The sequence below is a fragment of the Salvia splendens genome, chromosome 22 (genome assembly GCF_004379255.2).
Source record: "Salvia splendens isolate huo1 chromosome 22, SspV2, whole genome shotgun sequence".
Taxonomy (NCBI): domain Eukaryota; kingdom Viridiplantae; phylum Streptophyta; class Magnoliopsida; order Lamiales; family Lamiaceae; genus Salvia; species Salvia splendens.
The window spans coordinates 14588836-14612614 of record NC_056053.1 but is presented as its reverse complement, the minus strand read 5'-3'; the positions used below and the strand labels follow the sequence as shown (position 1 = coordinate 14612614).

Here is a 23779-nt window from a genome sequence, read left to right as displayed (position 1 = left end):
CTACTGGGCAAACGGCCGACCTCTTCGACGAGTATTTGCATATCGGTGAGTCTACTGGAATCCTTTGTCTTAAAAAATTTTTCGAGGGCATTCATACAGCTTTCGGTGATGAATTCTTTCGGGCACCCACCACCGATGATTGCCAACGGTTGCTTCGTCTTCACGAATCAGTCCATGGCTTACCCGGAATGCTTGGTAGCATTGACTGCATGCATTGGAGGTGGAAGAATTGCCCGACTGTGTCACGACCGCATTTTCTAAGGATAGAAAACACGGTTGATCGCGACTAGGGGAGGATTAAAGAAGCGGGGAAGAAAGGGGAAAACACAAATCGACCATAGCTCGAAACAAATGGGAATAACTCGAAATAAAATCAGAGTTTTGAACAAAATAGACTTGAGTCTTTTAAGATGCACAACGGAAGCAAATGAACGCGGTTCCATGTATGAAGACATGAACCTCCGAGAGTCAAAATCTGACTGAATTAAGTATCTTGTCTCAATAGCACTTCCTCCACTACTTCGCTGCTCAACCTGCACATTTAGAAATATATGCAGGGCTGAGTACAAAAAGTACTTAGTGAACACATTGCCGAAAATTACACATATACATTTGAAAATATTGTCAAGCCATCATCACAGTAACACTCGGGGGTGTTATTTAAAAGACCTGAGCTTACTAAAAATATCACATTGGGCTGCAGCCCCTTTTTCCTGTACTTTTAGCCATATCTGATCACATTGTGCCGTCGAGATGGTGTTCTCCCACGGTCACCTTATATTTATGTGCCGGAAGGTGGCCACCTTCCTCGGTCACCTGCTCTGCCCAACATGTCAGAGGTAGCTTGTGTACACTAGTCCAAGCGGGGACACCACCCTCACTGGGACCCGAATTCGACTTATATCATCATTCATAATTCCTTTGGCCTTAGCCAAACAGATAGGCCCCATACAAAAACATTTATGGCAAGACAACATCTTTAAGAATCACGAACATGTGTTCGTGTTTCATAAAATACGATTTGTATTTTTAGTATAGGAAAGCTCACCTTGAATGTTTAGCTCCCTTAGCTTGAATCTTTCGTTCCGACTTTACTTGCGGACGTACCCTTTTTGAAAATATCACAATATAATAATACACTAATTAGACTCAAGGGCAGAACTACTTAAATTAGAATGCATGCACTCTCATTAAAGTCTTTTATCTCTTTTCTTGATTTTTGCGTATTTTCGATTATTCGGCGGCCGCCCAAGGCGTTGCGGGGCGATGCCGGTCGGCCACTCACGCCCATATTTCCACCTTTGACTCCTCGTATTTTCCTTCACGATATCGAATTAAAATCCCAAAAATTATAAAAGTGCACAATTAAATTATCGCAACCATTTCCCTTCGAAAAAATATATTTATTTCGGACTTAGGATAAAATTATTCATCCTTTGAAATATTACGGGATTATTTAAATAATTCATCACAATTAATTATCGACCCAAAACTTAATTAGAAGCCCCAAAGCTTAATTATTTCCCCACTTTATATCTCTAATTAAAAGTTTAAAGCCCAAAATAAAAATAAATGGAGTCCAACTAAACAAATCATCCACTTTAATTTAATGAGGCCCAATTCTTTTAAAACTAAAGGCCCAACATCTAATTAGAGCCCATTTCAAAACTAAACTAGCCCATATACTCCCCCTTCCACCATACGTATCATCTACTCTCTCACCTAAACTACTATTCATTTTCTTCCCCAAATTTCCCAAAATGCACAGCCTCTTACTCTCCCCTCTCTCTCTCGTCGCCGATCCGCCTTCGCCATCCTCAGCACCACCGTCCGCCGACGTCTCCTCCCTCTTCTCTCTCTCTCTCTCCTTCTCTCTCCCTCTCTCTTCCTCTTCTCTTTTTCTCTCTTCTTCCCCCTCTCTCTCTCTCGGCTATGCTCACGCCGCCGCCGCCGCCGCCGCCGCCGCTGCTGTACGCGCGGCGGCTCGCCGTCGCGGCCCTCCACCTCCCTCTCTCGATTTCCACCGCCATCACATCATCGCTGCTCCACCGCCTCAGCCGAGACCCCTCCCCCGCCGTGCGTAGCTTTCCGACAGGTAACGTGAGTTTTGCTTTCTTTATTTTCCTAAGTGTCAAATATCTTACCAGCTTTGTGTTTTAACTTTGTAGATTTGTCAAGATTTTGAATTTATTGAAAGGCATAAGCGTGGGGCTGCCCTCGTCGTCTCCGGGCTGCCGAAAGGCAGTCGCTGGAATCCGGCAGATTCGTACACATAAGATAAGTTTCTTTAACTATCTAGTTCTAGCCATTGTAGGATTTTAGTCTCTCTATTCGATGGGTATGTGTTTGGTGAATCATGGTGTTACTTGCTGTGTATTGTTGACTACTGATTTGAGCAGATCCTACTTCCTCTTTAGATATGCATATGCGTGTTCTTATGTGCAAGAAAGGAAAGGTTTGTTGTTTACCTTGATGATGGTGAGGAAAGTAAAGTGTTGGGTTGTAGTGTTTGCGTCTACAATCGTGTGAAATCTCCCTCCTCGGACTGCTCTATCCACGTTGGGTTGGTGTGTGCAGAGAATTTAGGATTTGATGGTGATTTGGGTAAGTGGCAAAAATGATTTATATATATTTATGTATACTTAAGAGATACACTTAAGAGATGGCACGTGAAAGTGACAGTATAGCAAGTTATATGATTTGATTTGCCTTCGTCAGGAAGGAAGGAATATGATTTGTTATTCTCCTTAGTCAGGAAGGAATATAATTTGTCTGCACTAATTAAATGCCGTGTCTAAAAAAAATCGATCCACTTGATCTGCTCTCTCTCTTTCTTTTATATTTTATTTGTTTTATTAAATTTTATTATTTGCATCTTTATTTACTTATTTATTTAAGTTGGTATAGGAAAAACCCAGTTTAATGTTTCTGAAAGTGGCGTGGCTTTGGTGTAGGAAAACAAATAACATCCATAGTCTTCCATGATGATGTACCGGACTTTCTTGGAGTGCAAGCACGACCATTGAACGTCTGCGTGAACTTTTCTCTAATTGTAATAGATAAGGATTTGATAAATTTGTATAATAGTAATTTAGCGGACTTCGGAGATATGCCGGACATTATAAATTTTTATTTGGTGTTACTTTTTTTTTTTACTTGAAATCTTCGTTCGAGAACGAAGAAATGATTTTTTTTTAAAAACCAAGATTTCGAATACTACAACGATCACTTATTATTTATCTTTAGGCTAATAATAAAAAAAATAAGGTACGAAAGTTCGGGTTGTTACATTCTACCCCCCTTAAAAGAAATTTCGTCCCGAAATTTAGGAGTTATCTAGGCAAAATCTCGAGATATTTTTTCCTCCGTTTTCTCTTCTAGATCCCATGTTGCTTATGCCTGTCCATGGTTTGTCCACAAAACTCTTACTGTAGTAATCGATTTATTCCAAAGTTGCTGCACTTTTCGATCTAGTATTTCCACCGGCTTTTCTTTGTAACTCAGGTTAGGCTCTAGGGCGATTTTTTTTGGTAGCGAATCACATGTTTTGGGTCGAACACGTATCTTCGAAGTTGGGAGGCGTGGAATACGTTGTGTACGTTCCCAAAGTTGGGTGGTAATGCCAAGCGCTATGCTACTGGGCCCACTTCCTCTAGAATTTCATAGGGTCTCACGCGAGGAAATATAGAGTTGATCTAACTGTTTTAACTTTGATCGGAACTGAATTTGGGATTCCAAGAGAAATATTCTAATAGTTCTTGCTTTGTGTAGGCTCCAAGGTAGCCATGAAAATAAAACGATTATAATTATTTCAGTTACATGAGTGTTTGGTTCACCACAAACTTTCACCAGTAGCTTGCAACAAAGGTTTTCATGAAGTGCAAAGACTAGGCCCAATTGGGCTCATTATGATCACTCCCAGAAGAGAAAAGATACAACTTCAAAGGGCTTGAGCTATACCCATAGAGCTTGGGAATTTTATTGTGGGAAAACTTACCAGATGGAATAAATTGCGAAACTGAGGGTATGACGAATAAAAATGCAGATGTCAATAATAGGTTGCCAATAATATAATCAAAATGAACAGTGAAGTAGAAAAGTTTCAAGTATCCCCGGATGATAACATGAAGACCTGAGATGGTTGGTTACAAATGGATTTGAAAAGAATAGGAAAAATAAACAATTGCAATTTGCTCAACAACACTGTGATAGAAGATCAAATCAATGAAATTTTTAGAGTTTGTAAGCAGTTCAGGGAAACTGACTAATAAAGAGGGCAACAAGAGGAAACTAGCCAAGGGAGAAGCAATGTGCCCGCTTTAACATGGAGCTTGCAGAAAAGCTCAAATCAAGAGACAACAATCATATTTGAATTCAGAAGATGAGAATATTCATGTAAAACAAAGAACTTGTCAATAATTATGTCTGAAAACACAAAGGGTCAAATTAAAAGGTTTAAGGTCTCACCAGATGTCTGCTCGAATATAATGAGACTGAAAATAATTGGTCTCAAGTGGATTTGAGAAGAGGAATAACAAGCAACTACCCTTTTGGGTCAACAAATTCGTGATACTATATCACGTTAACGAATTCACAAAGTTTATAACCAAATCACGGAAATTAACTAGTAGAGAAGACAATCAGAACAAACTAGTTCAAGGAGAGAGCAAATTGCTTTAGACCTGGAGTTGCTGAAGATCTCACAGCATGATGGAATAATTATAGTGGAATTAAGAAGAGGTGACTGTTCTTTATAAAATAAAGAGCTTGTCAACAAGCACTTTTGAAATCACGAAAGGTCTTCCAACGATCTTTGAAGAATATATTATCATTGAAGAGACAATAGTTTAGGGAAACATGTTCATTCTGAAGGCTATAAATAAAGCAGCTCTTAGTATAGGAGTTTGGTGGCAAGAATTCAGAGAGTCAAAGTATTGCTTTTATACATAATGAGTAAAGAATGACCGTAGTCACTGCAGGTTATCAGAAAACATGAGGGAGCAAGCTCAAAACTGAAAGTGATTCACAACCTTGACATAGAAGAGGGAAAATAATGGCACATTACCTTGAAAAGGAAGTCATTTAAGATCTTAATTCAACAAAAGTATTTTGATCAAGGGAGTGCGAGAAAATGGAATTCATGGGAATCTAAGTAAGCATTGCTGATGAATCTTCTTGGTTAACTACGACGGTGATACTCCGTTGTTTAACTCTTTATGGAGGATGGTAACTGAGTTATGGGAAACTTTGGTCACAAGCTACTTTCACCTTACGATTACATCAGATGACCATATGTGGCGATTACAACTCTCTGGTACTCTTGGTTCGTCATAAAGCTCATCCTCGTAACACGTTGTTACTTTCTCGTAACGAAGATTCTTTCTTATTGCGTCCTTTATCTTTTCGTCGCTCGGGAAAGCGATAAATGCCCATACTGTACTTCTAAGTTCGAGTTCATATTGTGTTCTAGAAGGATCGCATAACTAAGTATTCTAAGTTCTTGGAAATTTCGATTTCCCCACTCTAGCAACATGATTCAATGACTAACTCAAAAGAGATATCATTTCACCAACTCAAAAAAAAAAATATCATTTCAACAATTGGTACTAGACTCATATACTTTATACTTTCATATTCCATTACCCTTTTTTTTTTTTAGGAAAGTTGCTCCTTTTATTCATACATTCACAGTCTTTAGCCAAGAAAAGACATATTAACTCTTTCTTTAAGCACGTTACCCAATCAAGAAACATCAACTCTTTCTTTAAACTCAATATTTTCATCTGTTCAGTCAAATTAACTGCATGAGCTATTTCTCCATTTCACACTTTTAAATATCTTGACTTTCTTTTGAAAAAAGAACAAGTTACCTTTTTCCTCGTTGAGCGCGATGGGAGGGAAGTGCTAAGAGCATTTTCATCGATCAGACAGTCTACTGGAACAAGTCTAGACCAAAGATTTTCGAAGAAGACTCTCGGGTTCAGAGCGAGAAAGAATGCTCTGATACCACTCTGTCACGACCGCATTTTCTAAGGATAGAAAACACGGTTGATCGCGACTAGGGGAGGATTAAAGAAGCGGGGAAGAAAGGGGAAAACACAAATCGACCATAGCTCGAAACAAATGGGAATAACTCGAAATAAAATCAGAGTTTTGAACAAAATAGACTTGAGTCTTTTAAGATGCACAACGGAAGCAAATGAACGCGGTTCCATGTATGAAGACATGAACCTCCGAGAGTCAAAATCTGACTGAATTAAGTATCTTGTCTCAATAGCACTTCCTCCACTACTTCGCTGCTCAACCTGCACATTTAGAAATATATGCAGGGCTGAGTACAAAAAGTACTTAGTGAACACATTGCCGAAAATTACACATATACATTTGAAAATATTGTCAAGCCATCATCACAGTAACACTCGGGGGTGTTATTTAAAAGACCTGAGCTTACTAAAAATATCACATTGGGCTGCAGCCCCTTTTTCCTGTACTTTTAGCCATATCTGATCACATTGTGCCGTCGAGATGGTGTTCTCCCACGGTCACCTTATATTTATGTGCCGGGAAGGTGGCCACCTTCCTCGGTCACCTGCTCTGCCCAACATGTCAGAGGTAGCTTGTGTACACTAGTCCAAGCGGGGACACCACCCTCACTGGGACCCGAATTCGACTTATATCATCATTCATAATTCCTTTGGCCTTAGCCAAACAGATAGGCCCCATACAAAAACATTTATGGCAAGACAACATCTTTAAGAATCAAGAACATGCGTTCGTGTTTCATAAAATACGATTTGTATTTTTAGTATAGGAAAGCTCACCTTGAATGTTTAGCTCCCTTAGCTTGAATCTTTCGTTCCGACTTTACTTGCGGACGTACCCTTTTTGAAAATATCACAATATAATAATACACTAATTAGACTCAAGGGCAGAACTACTTAAATTAGAATGCATGCACTCTCATTAAAGTCTTTTATCTCTTTTCTTGATTTTCGCGTATTTTCGATTATTCGGCGGCCGCCCAAGGCGTTGCGGGGCGATGCCGGTCGGCCACTCACGCCCATATTTCCACCTTTGACTCCTCGTATTTTCCTCCACGATATCGAATTAAAATCCCAAAAATTATAAAAGTGCACAATTAAATTATCGCAACCATTTCCCTTCGAAAAAATATATTTATTTCGGACTTAGGATAAAATTATTCATCCTTTGAAATATTACGGGATTATTTAAATAATTCATCACAATTAATTATCGACCCAAAACTTAATTAGAAGCCCCAAAGCTTAATTATTTCCCCACTTTATATCTCTAATTAAAAGTTTAAAGCCCAAAATAAAAATAAATGGAGTCCAACTAAACAAATCATCCACTTTAATTTAATGAGGCCCAATTCTTTTAAAACTAAAGGCCCAACATCTAATTAGAGCCCATTTCAAAACTAAACTAGTCCATATACTCCCCCTTCCACCATACGTATCATCTACTCTCTCACCTAAACTACTATTCATTTTCTTCCCCAAATTTCCCAAAATGCACAGCCTCTTACTCTTCCCTCTCTCTCTCGTCGCCGATCCGCCTTCGCCATCCTCAGCACCACCGTCCGCCGACGTCTCCTCCCTCTTCTCTCTCTCTCTCTCTCCTTCTCTCTCCCTCTCTCTTCCTCTTCTCTCTTTCTCTCTTCTTCCCCCTCTCTCTCTCGGCTATGCTCACGCCGCCGCCGCCGCCGCCGCTGCTGTACGCGCGGTGGCTCGCCGTCGCGGCCCTCCACCTCCCTCTCTCGATTTCCACCGCCATCACATCATCGCTGCTCCACCGCCTCAGCCGAGACCCCTCCCCCGCCGTGCGTAGCTTTCCGACAGGTAACGTGAGTTTTGCTTTCTTTATTTTCCTAAGTGTCAAATATCTTACCGGCTTTGTGTTTTAACTTTGTAGATTTGTCAAGATTTTGAATTTATTGAAAGGCATAAGCGTGGGGCTGCCCTCGTCGTCTCCGGGCTGCCGAAAGGCAGCCCCTGGAATCCAGCAGATTCGTACACATAAGATAAGTTTCTTTAACTATCTAGTTCTAGCCATTGTAGGATTTTAGTCTCTCTATTCGATGGGTATGTGTTTGGTGAATCATGGTGTTACTTGCTGTGTATTGTTGACTACTGATTTGAGCAGATCCTACTTCCTCTTTAGATATGCATATGCGTGTTCTTATGTGCAAGAAAGGAAAGGTTTGTTGTTTACCTTGATGATGGTGAGGAAAGTAAAGTGTTGGGTTGTAGTGTTTGCGTCTACAATCGTGTGAAATCTCCTTCCTCGGACTGCTCTATCCACGTTGGGTTGGTGTGTGCAGAGAATTTAGGATTTGATGGTGATTTGGGTAAGTGGCAAAAATGATTTATATATATTTATGTATACTTAAGAGATACACTTAAGAGATGGCACGTGAAAGTGACGGTATAGCAAGTTATATGATTTGATTTGCCTTCGTCAGGAAGGAAGGAATATGATTTGTTATTCTCCTTAGTCACGAAGGAATATAATTTGTCTGCACTAATTAAATGCCGTGTCTAAAAAAAATCGATCCACTTGATCTGCTCTATCTCTTTCTTTTATATTTTATTTGTTTTATTAAATTTTATTATTTGCATCTTTATTTACTTATTTATTTAAGTTGGTATAGGAAAAACCCAGTTTAATGTTTCTGAAAGTGGCGTGGCTTTGGTGTAGGAAAACAAATAACATCCATAGTCTTCCATGATGATGTACCAGACTTTCTTGGAGTGCAAGCACGACCATTGAACGACTGCGTGAACTTTTCTCTAATTGTAATAGATAAGGATTTGATAAATTTGTATAATAGTAATTTAGCGGACTTCGGAGATATGCCGGACATTATAAATTTTTATTTGGTGTTATTTTTTTTTTACTTGAAATCTTCGTTCGAGAACGAAGAAATGATTTTTTTTTTAAAAACCAAGATCAATTATTATACATGAAAATGGCAGATTTCGAATATTACAACGATCACTTATTATTTATCTTTAGGCTAATAATAAAAAAAATAAGGTACGAAAGTTCGGGTTGTTACAGACTGCTTGGAGGGGGCAACCCTTACGCGGCCACAAAGGCGGTGACCCAACACTTATCCTTGAGGCGGTCGCCGACTACCGCCTATGGATTTGGCATGCATATTTCGGCATTGTCGGATCCAACAACGACTTGAACGTGCTCTATTCTTCACCCCTCTTCAATGATGTATTGAATGGTGTAGCACCGGCGATCGACTTCACCGTCAACGGAAATACATACCACATGGGTTACTATCTCGCCGATGGTATCTACCCAAGGTGGTCGACTTTTGTGAAGACGTTCAGCGACCCGCAAGACCCGAGACGAGTTCTTTTTGCGCAGCGTCAAGAGTCCGCGCGGAAAGACGTCGAAAGAGCCTTTGGGGTCCTTCAAGCCCGATTCACATTGTGAAGGCCCCGGCTCGGCTGTGGTACTTGAACAATATCGCCGACATCATGTGCACGTGTATTATCTTACACAACATGATTATAGCCGACGAAGGACCGAGGGCGGCTAGCTTCTACGACGAGGATGAAGCCGGAAGCTCAAGCGTGAGCTCTCCCCCACGCCGAGGTGTGCATACGACGGTGGGTGAGAGGATCCAAACAATGCGCGATACCCGAACTCACGTTGAGCTACAAGAAGACCTAATCAAACACATGTGGGCGAAATTTGGCAACGCGTAGTGGGTTTTTTTAATTTTACGAATTTAATTATGTAATTTTTAATTTTTAGTATTTTAAGTATGTAATTTTTAATTTTTAGGATTTTAATTATGTAATTTTTATTTTTTAGGATTTTAATTATGTCTTTTTTATTTTATTTGTAATTTGTAATATTATTTCGGTTTTTTAATGAATTTTAATGTTATGGGAATGTTTTTATTTAAAATGAATTGTACTCGTCCTTGCGGAAAAGCACAGCTGTGGGTGTTGTGCTCTTGCCTAAGAGCAGACAGGAATAGTGGCGCCGGGCCCCCAACCGTGCTCATTGGCAAGAGCACGGTTGTGGGTGCTCTTAATTATCTTCTTTGGCACCATCAATCCATCCATAAAAAATAATTTTTTCTTTTTATTTCCATTCATCCAAACAAAATTCGTCTTGTACTAAAAATGGAGAGCTATTATTCTTCATTTATTATTCAATTTTTCTTCCACATTTTTTATCCTCTCACTTTATCTATTTTTTTTTCTTTCTAATACATACATGTAGATGTAGTCATCAGTGAATTATGAACGAATATAGTATAATTATTATCCTCTAATTTTCTCTCACTTTTGTCTATGATAATATTATACTCCTACTTAGTTTCCATTATTATGGTAAGTATAGAATTGATGCAATGTTTAAATTTTATAAACGTATTAAATCGTATGATCTGTATAAAAGCATTCAAGCCTAAAAAAATATAAAAGTATTCTGTAGATGAAAAAAATAATTAACACTCCCTTCTTTATTAATTGAGTTATTTTTTTATATCTTAAAAATTTTAAAATAATTGAGTCAATTCTATTTTTCGCAAAAAATAATATTCTCTCAGTCTCATTATAAATGATCAACTTTCCATTTTGGATTATTCTGTAGCAAGTGATTGTTTTCATTTTTTTTGATAAAAAGCAACAATTTCTCTCTCTTACTTTATTTTATCTCTTGTATTATTATTTCTTTCCTACTTTATTTTCTCTTTTCATTTTCTACTTTTTCTATCCCATACTTTATTCTCTGCATTTAATTCAATAGATATAATTTTTCTTAAATCTCTTGCTCAAAAGAAATCAATTACTTGTAGTGTGGTGGAGGAAGTACTCTCTCTTACTTTATTCTATTTTCATTTTTCTTACTTAACTTAACGTACTAAAACATTTAAGTTCTCATTTGAGTTAGATAGGAGTTTAAGAAATATTCTTCTTGTCCCTGAAAAGTTTAAACTTTTAGTTTGCACGAGTTTTAATATGCAGTTGATAAAGTGAGAGATAAGAAGAGAAAGAGTAGTGAAAATAATATTAGTAGAGAATGTGGGTACATATTATTAGTAGTATAATTAGATTTCTAAAATTAGAAAGTTCACACTTTTACAAACTAAAAAGAAAATAAGTATAAATTTAAGTGGGTACAAGAAGATAGTGGAATGTGAGATTTATTTTTATATACTCGTTATGTTTCTTAAAAATAAAAATTATTTCATTTTGATGTATTTCTAATGAGGTGAGACCTATTTTTCATTAACACATTTTTTATTATATTTCTTTTAGTTTACCAATTTTATCTTTAAATTTTTTTATCGTTTCTGAAGTTTATATCTTAAGATGCAAAAGAAATATTTGATTTATAATAAAATGTAAGTGAATTAAGTTAGTGAAATATGAATTTACCTATTATTTATAATAAAAAATGAATCCAGACATGGATCAATTAAAATAACAAATCGAGACTTTTAACAATGAATCAGGATGCATGAAGTGTTTTTAAATTTGTATGCTCTAAGGCCACCCGCGACGCGTCCCGCGGGTGGCTCGTATCTCATCCCGCCGAGACGAGACGGTGGCGAGACGTGTTGCAGCACCCCGTCTCATCCCGGTCTCGCCGAGACGCCCGTCCCACTGAGACGTCTCGCGGGCTGTCTCGCCACGCACCTGCGCCATGTGGCGCGCTCTGGCGCCACGCGTGACGCCCACTCGCCGGCCCGCGAGTGGGCTTCGTCACGCTGACGCAATAAATCATTTAAAAAAAAAATCAAATTTAATAAAAAACTAAAAAAATTGAAAACGGTAATATTACTATAAATACTCCTATTTCATCCTCATTTCACACACAAATACACATCTATTCTTCCTAAATCATCTCCATTTCCTCTCCAATTTTCATCTAACCTCTCCAATTGTCATCACAAAATGTCCGGCGACGACAACTATGGCGGTGGCGGCTCCGGCGAGTTTGACATCAACGCGTTTGGCGACTGGGGGGCATGTACAATGTCTTGGGTGGTTCTGGCTCTGGTTCGTCGACGCCGGGCACCCAGGGCTCATCGACGCCGGCGGGGTACCAACCACCCCATTTTGATGTTATGCATAAGCTCGTCCCTCCGCCCCGAGGAGTTCGCAGGGATTATCCTAAATTCGGGAGGATTATCAGGATGAACCCACTTCGGAAGGAGGACGAGGCGGTGGAAGCTCCAGGGCGGTGGAAGAAGAGGCGGAGGCGGCCGAGGAGGAGGAGGATGTAGGCCGGCTTCCATACAGCCACAAGGACACGATGATTGTGTACAACGCTTGGATCAGCATCTCGTACGATCCCATCGTCGGGAATCAATAAACCCGGAAGTGATTCTCGGAAAAGGTCACCGAGGCCTACAACGAGATTAAGCCGAAAGGGTCCCGCCGCCGCACATTGAAGATGCTCCGCGCTTACTTTGACCTAGTCGACAGAGAGGTCAAAAAATTCTGCGGCATCTACAAGAACGAAGCGGCTCATTACCAAAGCGGAGCCACGGGAGCCGACATTCTGAGATCGGCTTTGCTAGTCTATTTCGAAGACACCGGCAAAGAATTCAGACATGTCGATGTTTGGGAGGCCGTCAAAGATGAGGAAAGGTGGGCTGACGGTGTCCGGTCCAGCTCGGGCTCGACCTCGGAGCACATGGCGAGTGGCCAATTCTCGTCTAGTGGGGGCGGTTCGGGAAGCGCCGCACAAGATGTTGCCTCGTAGGAGGTGAGGGCACGACAGACGATGCCGGGGGGGTCCTTCTGTGGGCGTCGTCTGCCGCAAGGGACCAAGGCAGCTAGAGGGAGGAGGGGCCGAGGTGAATCAAGCCAGGCGGGCTCGGGCTCGGGGGTGGCCTCGAACACCCTAATGTCCATGTACTTGACCGCCACGATGGCGGACACTTCCCGCATGACGCCTCCCCAATACCAAGCCCATCTTGCCGGAATTGAGTATTTGGCAAGACAAGTTGGTATTTCGCATTCAGGTGGCTTCAGTGCACTGCCACCGCCTTCGGGGGATGATTCGCCGGCAGAGTAGTTTTTTTTAATTTCTATAAAATTGTATTTTAAATTATGTAATTTTTATTTTTTTAGGATTTTAATTATGTGTTTTTTTTATTTTTTTGAATTTTAAGTTGTATTTTTATTTTATGTTGTCATTTTATTTTATTTAAATAAAAATAAAAAATGAAATTGAATGAATAGTAAATTAAGAGGTGGTCAAGAGAGAGTTGCAGGTTCTGTCTCTTAGTTAAGAGATGTAGTGAAAAGTGCAGGTTATGTCTCTTAGTAAAGAAATGGAGTGAAAAGTACAGTGAAGCCCACGAATAGTTAATGGATGAGAGACGGATAAGAGACAGCGTTGCGGATGGCCTAGAGAACGTGACTCAATTAACAAAAAAATCAATTAACGTAACAAGAAACGGAGTGATTATTTTATTGTAGATGGAAAAAGCGGTTTGTTGTGGTATGAGGTCGGAGCTGACGCCAAACACTACTATTCATGTCTACTTCTTAATATACATCTGCGTGGCACTTCTACACACTCTCTCTCTATTTATATATACTCAATTCGAATAGTTTTCATATAAACCAGAATTCATTCGAATACAGCTACTTCATTTCCCTTCATTTCTTCGTTTATGGATTTCCTAACTGTTTTGTTTTTCCTGTCAGTTAAATATTCTGAATTTTTCTAAATTTCATGGAATTAAGAAACAAAAATATATGCCAGTTTCTTCTCTGCTTTCGATTGAGTTTTGACCAGAGATTTCGGGGGCAAAACCTTGGGGTGATTTCCATCTCTTCTACGGCTGTTTTTTAGTTACTAATTATTGGAGACATTTATTTTTGTTGTTAACTATGTTAAACCTCAATTTTGCATTACCCTGTGTGTTAGAAATTCATTGGGTTATATCATAGAATCAATCAGTGATAAAATGAGTGATCAATTTGTGAATGTTGGAGGGAGGGGGTTAGACTTATTTGTGAAGACCGGCAATTTAAAGCATAAATATATTGTTGGATCAGTCAAATTTTCTAGATATACTTTTGAGTCAAGCCACGAATCGCTTTAATACCATGGCATAAAATAAGTGGTGATTTGATATACTATTTATTTTCTTTTTTTTTTAAATTTGGCAACACTGTTTATCTGATAGAGTTAAGATGTTAGTAATAGGAGATACATGTGTTTGTGTTTATACAGAATTAATATGGAATCTGAGTGCTATGGCTTATCCTATCATGACACTCAATATCAATTCAGCTCCAGAGAAGTTACTCCCTTGTGCTTTCAAGACAGCATTGATGGAGAAATCAATCGGCGCTCTCTGGACGAGCTGGAGCGTGCTCTGATGGCGGCCACACGGAAGCCATCACATCCCATTTCCAGCCTCCGAGAACAACTTGGACCAATTCGAGAAGCTCTTGGAGCACGCTAGTCGCGGCGTGTCTATAACCGGGGCGCCAATAGAGCGCCTCGTGGCCTACATGCTCTAAGGCCTTCTCGCCGGCATTTACAGAGCCTTCAAATGCCATGGAGAGGGGGAGCGTGGACCGGATCGATGTGGAGCAGCATTGCTTGGCGAGGGACATAGTGAACGTGATAGCGTGCGAGGGGAGGGAGAGGGTCGAGCGACACGAGCTGTTCGGGAAGTGGCGGTCGAGGTTTAGGATGGCGGGTTTCGAGCAGTGTGAGATGAGCCCTTATGTGAATTCGGTGATCAGAGGGGATACTCGGAGCATTATAGTTTGGTGGAGAGAGATGGAGCCATGCTGTTGGCTTGGAAGAATAGGAGAATTTGATCTCTGCTTCTGCTTGGCATTAGTTTTTTGTTTTACTTTAACTTGTATGGATGGATAGTAATAATAAGATGTTATATAACAATATTAGGAAAGTATAGAGATGATAACTCTGTGAAACGTTGACGCTTGAAAGACGATTTCCACACTAGTTAAGAACATTGAAGATCATGAATCCAATTTCCACACTTCGGAATTCGTTAAGAACATTGAAGATCATGAATCCGAAATCATGTAGGCTTCCGTTTTATGTTTACTAATTCTGTGAATCATTAATTTGAGTTCAACACATATTTCCTGAAGATTCAAACATGCATATACTCCGTTATGCATCACTTGAACACTAGAACAAGAAATAAATGAATAATTCATCAAAAACACAAAGAAATACTACTGCTAGGTTGCAACTGTGTTTTTTCAAATTTAAATTAATACAAATTACTATATATTGTCGGGCTGGTCCCGTTATGTGGCAGCCCAACTCAAATTGGCCCAAAATTAATGAGCATATTTTTTTTCCTTATTCTAATCAGTTTGTGTTTAATATAAGAAACTGACATCACATCTTTGTGATTTTTATGAATCACAAATTAAGCGGTAACACAAAGAAAAGAGGGTGGTTTTCAGTAACTCATTCCAATCACATTTTATTATTAAATTAATATATAAAAGAAGATTTTAGGTACCACTAACTTTTCTATCCACTTTACTTGATAAAATCAAATAATCTTTTAAATCGTATTAGTCAAATATAAGATATTTAATCATGAACAACTAGATAAATAGGAATCAAACATGTGATTGGAAGCGCAAATAGGTGAATTCAAACCACCTAACAAAGTCGGTAAATAAAAACAACAATAAAGTTGGATAGGAACGAAATCACATAAAACAAATCCATAGCAACAAAACAAAGAAAACATTGTCAATTACTTGACTTCAACTTTATCGACAGTTTCACCCGACGACCCAAAGAACAAGTCGGAGACGGTAGGCAGCTTCATCTCCCCGTCATATGACATCGGGATCGTGAAGCTCCCGACGACGGGGAGGTCGATGATGAGCCCCAGCTCCAAGCAGTAGTCAATATCCCAGTCGCCGCTGATGTCGCGGATCAGGCTGATTGCGGCGCTGTGCGGGACCTTGACGGTGACGTCGAGCTGCGTGGACGCGCTGGCCTTGAGGGACCCCGGGTCCGGGATGGTGCCGGAGGCGATCACCCTCTCCTTGCTCTTCACCGTGTACACGATCTCCCCGATCGGGATGGGCACGCCGTACGGGTTGGACACGGACACCTTCGAGAGGAGGGTGATGCCGTCGAGGCCGAAGCCTTTTAGGTCCACGTCCGCGATCGTTGCCTCAGGGACCGGAACATTCGCGATCTTGTCGGAAACGAAGTTCTTTGCCTTCTCCAATAGGTCCATTTTTTTTAGATATTTTCAAGTGAGAGGGATTTAGTTGTTAGGGTTGCTTGCAGCTGCTTATATATACATTCACACGTGTTTTAGTGTATAATTTGTAAGTCAATAGATGGTGGGATCCAAAATTAATAAAGTGAAAGAGAAAAAAAAATGTTACTATATGACATATTTTTATAGAACGGGAAGAAGTATATGGCTTTCAATTAAACATCTCAATTTTCTATCTCTGTCGAATTGTATTTAATTTTTACTTTATTCTATTGACCATTATTATAAAACTAGTAGTATTGCAAAAGTATGATCCATACAATTTTTTTTACTTAAATTTAAATTCGTATTGTTTAGAGAAAGGATAATTAGTAGGGATTGAAAGGTCAAAGGAATATACGAGTGGATATGCGCGAAGAAATAAATGAACGCGTTACATTAATTTTATAAGACGATTAAAAGAGTAAAGAGCAATTGATGCTATTGCTGGGCGTAATTATGGCTTCCAATCTACATCATTTATAATTTATAAAAATCCGCACCCAATGCATCGTAATATCCTATAGTACTGGAATTTATTGAATGCGAAATAAATTAAGGAAAAAAGATAAATTTATATGAATTGTATTTTGATTAAGTATTTTTCTTTGTGTTATCTTTTCAATATTGTGTTATTTTTCCTCGGCCTCTTTCAATTATTATTACATATCTAAAAACAAATGACAATGCGAATATTTTTTTATTTCTATTTGATGTTGAGTAAGTGTTTTCAATTTATAGTAAGAAAATATTAATCGTTATCTCTTCTTTAATTAATGCGGATCGTGATTAAGTAACTAAAACTTCAATTAAAAGTGATAAATCTCATTATTCTTTTTAATTATGAAAGGAAAAAAAATACAATTCTGTATTTACAATAATGTTGGGTCAACGTTTGTTGTTAACTTGTTAAACGTACTTTATGATGATGTAACTGTGACAATTAAATGACAATTATATAAATTAATAAATCAATTAAGAATCTCGTTATAATAAAAAAATTGAGAAAGATTACGTTACCGACCAGATTATGAGCTATTCTTCAAAACAGTGAAAGATTAAAAATGCTACTAAAAATCAATTGACAAAGGAAGAAAACAAAACATGCAAGAAAGTGTTTTAGTGAGTTTTTCTCAAGAAAATAGCTCCAAGTGTAAGTTGTGAGAATATTTGGAAAATTGTGAGTTCGAAAAAGAAAATAAAAGTATTTTCTAAGTATCACATATATATGGTTCATGTATCATATCAATTAAAACATTACATGACTACACAAGGGAAAATAATACATACATGTTTACGTGATTGAACTCAAGTCCTTCTATAAAGGAGTCTTGTGGTACCTTACTCAAGGTCACATTAATTATCAAAAGAGAAATAAAATCATATTGATGTATAGTGAAAATAATAAATTACTATATTTCAAAATTAACAAGATACTAGGGTTCCTAATTGTGTTATAGTCGAAATTTTCCATTGTATAATTCATTTTTTCTTTTTAAATTTTTCTATGAGCCAAATAGGTTATAATCATATTATTGCATACGAATAAGAGAGAGGCAGGCACGAATTATAACTAAAAAACTCAAAGGCTCTAATAATTACAATGATGTCAGTGATATTAATGTTTTTATCAATATTAATGAAACTTAAATAAGTACAATTTGTACTACTTAATTTGATTATGTCGGATTTTCATCGGATCCTATGGTTTGGACTCGTGATTTCCCCACTTGTTGATTATAATCAAGAATCTTTATAGTACTTTTAATTTTTAAAAAAAGGAAACACTCAACTTGACTGCAAATCAAATTAATGTGTAGGGTTTTTATTTACTAAATGCTGCTAAACAGATCATCTATCCCATTATTTTAGTATTTCTCTACTACTCAAAATCGCTGATGACTTTTCGTATAAAATAAGTATTCCTCTTTCCCATATTCTTGGTTTTTTTTTTAGATTTTTCAAATAAGCGAATCAATTCTTTTTTAAAAAAAACAATACGGAGTATTTTTTATTTTAACTATTTTATTCTCTTATAATTTATCTTTTATTAAAATATAAAAAAATACCAAATGGAGTATCAAAATACCGAACTTATCGATCATACCAAAAACACCAAATTTTGGTGTATCGTGTTTTTCGCTACTGTATAATGCATTACCTAAATATTTCAGTATAGTAACGGTATGAAATTTCATATATTGCGGCATACAGAAATTGCAATATATACCAAAAATTACGATAATACTGTAATTTGTGGAATACCGTGTAAATACTAACATTAACACATTTCGTGAATACATAATATATTTATGTACTGGAAATAATGGTATAACGGGATTGCAGTATACCACACCGAAGTTTGGTATTTTGTAAAATTTTGGTATACCGAATTTCGTAAAGTAAGGAGTGCAGGGGCCATCAGATCTCAGCTCACTTGTTCAGTGACCGTATGATTAGAATTAGTAAAGGATGTTTTAATCCTAACCGTAGATCCCTCAGTCTTTCGGTTAGAGCTGTTGATGCCATTGTTGTACACACACTTTTCTATTCTCTGGATCGAAGCTCTAATCTCAATATATATAGAAATCGTTTTCCTTTTGTTTACTCAAAGGGTGTTCTTGTTCTTTGTTTCAATTCCGATTGCTTTTATATAAATATAAATATAGGGGTGCATTATAATGATAACCCCAATTTCCGTAATAACCCTATAACTAAATCTGGACCACACATTTTTAAAATCACGTGGTCTAGATTCAAACTTAGCTTTACTTCATAAAAAAAGGCGCAGAGGGTAAATATATCATTTCGCTCATTTAATTTCTGAATTTCGCTCATGATAAAATTTACGTATCCAAATTTCGCTCATTTAAATACGTAAAATCTTATTTCCCATGATCTATAGATGTATGAGGTTCAGTTACACGTACGTATCAGGTTCAGTTATACGTAAAATCTTATTTCCCATTGTATACAAATTTCGCTCATTTAAATACGTAAAATCTTATTTAAGTATCATTTTATCATTTTATCAGTCAAAAGTAACATGTTATCAACTCAGAGTATCATTCTATCCGGCAAAACTATCATTCTATGCAATAAACCTAACATATATCATTTTATCATTTTATCAGTCAGTCAAAAAGTATCATTTTATCAACTCAGAGTATCATTCTATCCGGCAAAACTATCATTCTATGCAATAAACCTAACATATATCATTTTATCAGTCAGTCAAAAAGTATCATTTTATCAACTCAGAGTATCATTCTATCCGGCAAAAACTATCATTATATGCAATAAACCTAACACATATCATTTTATCAGTCAGTCAAAAGTATCATTTTATCAACTCAGAGTATCATTCTATCCGGCAAAACTATCATTCTATGCAATAAACCAAACATATATCATTTTATCATTTTATCAGTCAGTCAAAAGTATCATTTTATCAACTCTGAGTATCATTCTACCCGGCAAAACTATCATTCTATGCAATAAACCTAACATATATCATTTTATTATTTTATCAGTCAGTCAAAAAGTATCATTTTATCAACTCAGAGTATCATTCTATCTGACAAAACTATCATTCTATGCAATAAACCTAACATATATCATTTTATCAGTCACTCAAAAAGTATCATTTTATCAACTCAGAGTATCATTCTATCCGGCAAAACTATCATTCTATGCAATAAACCAAACATATATCATTTAATCATTTTATCAGTCAGTCAAAAGTATCATTTTATCAACTTAGAGTATCATTCTATCCGGCAAAACTATCATTCTATGCAATAAACCTAACATATATCATTTTATCATTTTATCTGTCAGTCAAAAGTATCATTTTATCAACTCAGAGTATCATTCTATCCGGCAAAACTATCATTCTATGCAATAAATCTAACATATATCATTTTATCATTTTACGTGATATTTGGTGAAATTCAGAAATTAAATGAGGGAAATGACATAATTACCCCCGTGGTTTTTTTTATGAAGTAAATCTAAGTTTGAATCTCAACCACAAGATTAGAAAATATGTGTGGTTCAGATTTGGTTATAGGGTTATTACGTGATTTAGGGGTTATCATATGATCACAACTCTATAAATATATATATATATATATATATATAGGGATGTATTCATTTCCTTTTTATATCTTTTCTCCTATTTCCTTCTTAATCTCAGCCCCACGATTTTGTCATCCGACGGTTAGATTGGTGTCACGTGTCATTTAATAATGCAGATTTTCAGTTAAATAATGCACACCGACTAATAATGCATCATTATAGTGTAATAATGTAGATTTTCAGTTGAATAATGCACACCGACTAATAATGCACCATTATAGTGTAATAATGCAGATCATCTGGACCGTTGATGAATGAGATCTAACGGCCCATATTAAGAAGAATAAATGATCTAAGGGATGAATAGGAGAATAACGCTCCCCTATATATATATATATATATATATATATAGGGTAGTGATCAAGATATAACTAATCTTAAGTGTATAAATAGAGAACAAATCTCAGCCACACATCTTAATACTCCAAATTAATCCTATGGCTTAAACAAACTTTCAGATTTTTTTGAAAAAAACTTGTCCAAGGGCATTTTGGGAACTCAATACATGAATGTGAATATGCCAAGTGACTGTCGGGCTCGGTTGTGACCCTCCGCCTCCTCGCCGCCGCCCACTCCGACGCCTTCTCAGACGGCTCCGGCGGCTGCACCGCCGCCGTCTGTGGTGATCTCGTCGACTTCTTCGGCTCTGGCGCTGTATGCATAGTCCGTCGGTGGCTGTACCTCTACATCGGACTCACCGGGATCAACGTCGGCACAACGCGATCAGCCCTCCAGGGGGTGCCTTATCTAGGAAGCATCAACGTACGCCGCCTCGTCCTCCAACTGCGTCAGGTGGCCGAAGCGAGGAGTGGGGATCCCGGCGGTCAGCTCTGCCCGTGTCAGACAATTTGGCGTACATTGATAGCAGCGAGTTCGATACGGTGAAATCTGAAGTGAAGCCGAGTTTGACGGCTTTGCAGTGGAGATGGCGGCCGAGAATGCGGGGAGATTGGGAATGGGTGCATGCTTTGGTGATGGAGGGGATGAGAAGGCGGTGTCTGTGGTTAATTGGGAATGTTCCTTTAAATTATAAGTACGTAATCATTAACAAGTAATATTAATAAAATAAAAATAGTAGTAGGAGAAAAATTAGTCCTTATTTTTCATGACTTTTGAGGCCAGATTCAATTGTACCAATGATTAATCTGTAGATTATGTTATAATCATGACAGCTTGTATATTGATGGCTCTTAGAAAGTGTAACAAATTAAATGAGGTTACAAAACACATCACTCTTAGGCATGATTTTACTTCACTCTCGTTTACAAAACACATCAGAATAAGAGTGATGTGTTTTGTGAACAAGAGTGAAGTGTTTTTCTGAACAAGAATGAAGTGTTTTGTGAACAATAGTGAAGTAAAATCAGAATAAGAGTGATGTGTTTTGTGAGCAAGAGTGAAGTGTTTTGTGAACAAGAGTGAAGTAAAATCAGAATAAGAGTGATGTGTTTTGTGAACAAGAGTGAAGTAAAATCAGAATAAGAGTGATGTGTTTTGTGAATAAGAGTGATGTGTTTTCTGAACAAGAGTGAAGTAAGATCAGAATAAGAGTGATGTGTTTTGTGAACAAGAGTGAAGTAAAATCAGAATAAGAGTGATGTGTTTTGTGAACAAGAGTGAAGTGTTTTCTGAACAAGAGTGAAGTGTTTTGTGAACAAGAGTGAAGTAAAATCAGAATAAGAGTGATGTGTTTTGTGAACAAGAGTGAAGTAAAATCAGAATAAGAGTGATGTGTTTTGTGAACAAGAGTGAAGCGTTTTCTAAACAAGAGTGAAGTAAAATCAGAATAAGAGTGATGTGTTTTGTGAACAAGAGTGAAGTAAAATCAGAATAAGAGTGATGTGTTTTGTGAACAAGAGTGAAGTGTTTTCTGAACAAGAGTGAAGTGTACTCAGAAATGATGTGGAGGAATTGGCGAAGATGCCGTTTTGATGAAAAGCTGTTGTCGTTTACTCATTTTTAATTTTTTAAATTAATTTTTCTGCCCCACAAAAGCATTATTTTACTTCACTCTCGTTTACAAAACACATCACTCTTAGGCATGATTTTACTTCACTCTTGTTTACAAAACACATCACTCTTGGCATGATTTTACTTCACTCTTGTTTACAAAACAAATCACTCTTGGCATGATTTTACTTCACTCTTGTTTACAAAACACATCACTCTTAGGCATGATTTTACTTTACTCTTGTTTACAAAACACATCACTCTTGGCATGATTTTACTTCACTCTTAGGCATGATTTTACTTCACTCTTGTTTACAAAATACATCACTCTTAGACATGATTTTACTTCACTCTTGTTTACAAAACACATCACTCTTAGGCATGATTTTACTTCACTCTTGTTTACAAAATACATCACTCTTGGCATGATTTTACTTCACTCTTAGGCATTATTTTACTTCACTCTTGTTTACAAAATACATCACTCTTAGGCATGATTTTACTTCACTCTTGTTTACAAAACACATCACTCTTATTCTGATTTTACTTCACTCTTGTTCACAAAACACATCACTCTTATTCTGATTTTACTTCACTCTTATCATCTGCTTAAAATCCAGCTAGTCAATTGATCAAACACCTTCTAGCATCAGCATTTACAAATTTCTCTCTGATCAAATAAATAATTAAGAATGAAAATTTAGCCGAATTAGAAGAGGATGAACTTCAATTACTATTATTACAAGAATTTACGTAGCTCAATTCACCGTATTTATAGCTGAAACCGATCGCCGCCTTTGCTCGGGCAAATTCTAGCTTTGATGAACAGAGCTCCGAATTCTTCAATAATTCTTGAATTCACATACAACATTCAGCAACCTAAGAGTAATTAAACTCAATTTCGACCCGGAATTCCCATACCGGATGATGATTCCGGCGAGCAGCGACTTGTCGATCACCGTCTTCAGCTTCACATTCTTCGGCCCGGTCAGCTTCTGCGCGCGCTTCGCGATCTCCGCCAGATGCTGCGGCTCCAGCTCCACCACCGACGCCACTGTCGCCACCTCCGTCTCCGACAGCCGGTTCGCGATCAGCTCGAACTCCGCCGCGATCTCCTTGATCAGATCCACTCGCTTCATGTCCGTGAAGTTAACCTTCAAATGAAGTAAAAATTTACATAATCTAATTTTTTTGTGCAATGACCATTATACCCCACATTGTTATTGTGAAGTAAATTTGTGATAGAGGGAACTAATTTCTCCTTAAATTAGAAAATTAACCCTAGCCCTTGATTTTGTTGATCTTGTGGTTGTGATTTGTTCTCTAGTTATTTGGTTAAGGGGTGTTTGCCATAGATCACTACCATATATATATATATATATATATATATAT

At 37.5% G+C, this 23779-nt stretch overlaps 1 protein-coding gene and 3 long non-coding RNA genes across 4 annotated transcripts; 1 reads left to right on the top strand and 3 right to left on the bottom strand.

The window, feature by feature from the left end:
• Window positions 1-467: 467 nt before the first annotated feature.
• LOC121786566 lies at window positions 468-2605 on the bottom strand. The gene is made up of 3 exons (XR_006047215.1): window positions 2469-2605; window positions 1049-1108; window positions 468-533 (listed from the first exon to the last, which is right to left on the bottom strand). It is a non-coding gene; the product is annotated as an uncharacterized LOC121786566 (long non-coding RNA).
• On the top strand, window positions 1856-3110 carry LOC121786567. The gene is made up of 3 exons (XR_006047216.1): window positions 1856-2095; window positions 2169-2604; window positions 2955-3110. It is a non-coding gene; the product is annotated as an uncharacterized LOC121786567 (long non-coding RNA).
• A 3129-nt stretch (window positions 3111-6239) lies between these two features.
• LOC121787063 lies at window positions 6240-8343 on the bottom strand. The gene is made up of 3 exons (XR_006047263.1): window positions 8236-8343; window positions 6822-6881; window positions 6240-6305 (listed from the first exon to the last, which is right to left on the bottom strand). It is a non-coding gene; the product is annotated as an uncharacterized LOC121787063 (long non-coding RNA).
• A 7265-nt stretch (window positions 8344-15608) lies between these two features.
• Window positions 15609-16371, bottom strand: LOC121786138 (desiccation protectant protein Lea14 homolog). Its single transcript, XM_042184683.1, has one exon. The coding sequence runs from the start codon at window positions 16271-16273 to the stop codon at window positions 15779-15781; it is 495 nt and encodes a 164-aa protein (XP_042040617.1). The 5' UTR covers window positions 16274-16371; the 3' UTR covers window positions 15609-15778.
• Between the last annotated feature and the right edge of the window lie 7408 nt (window positions 16372-23779).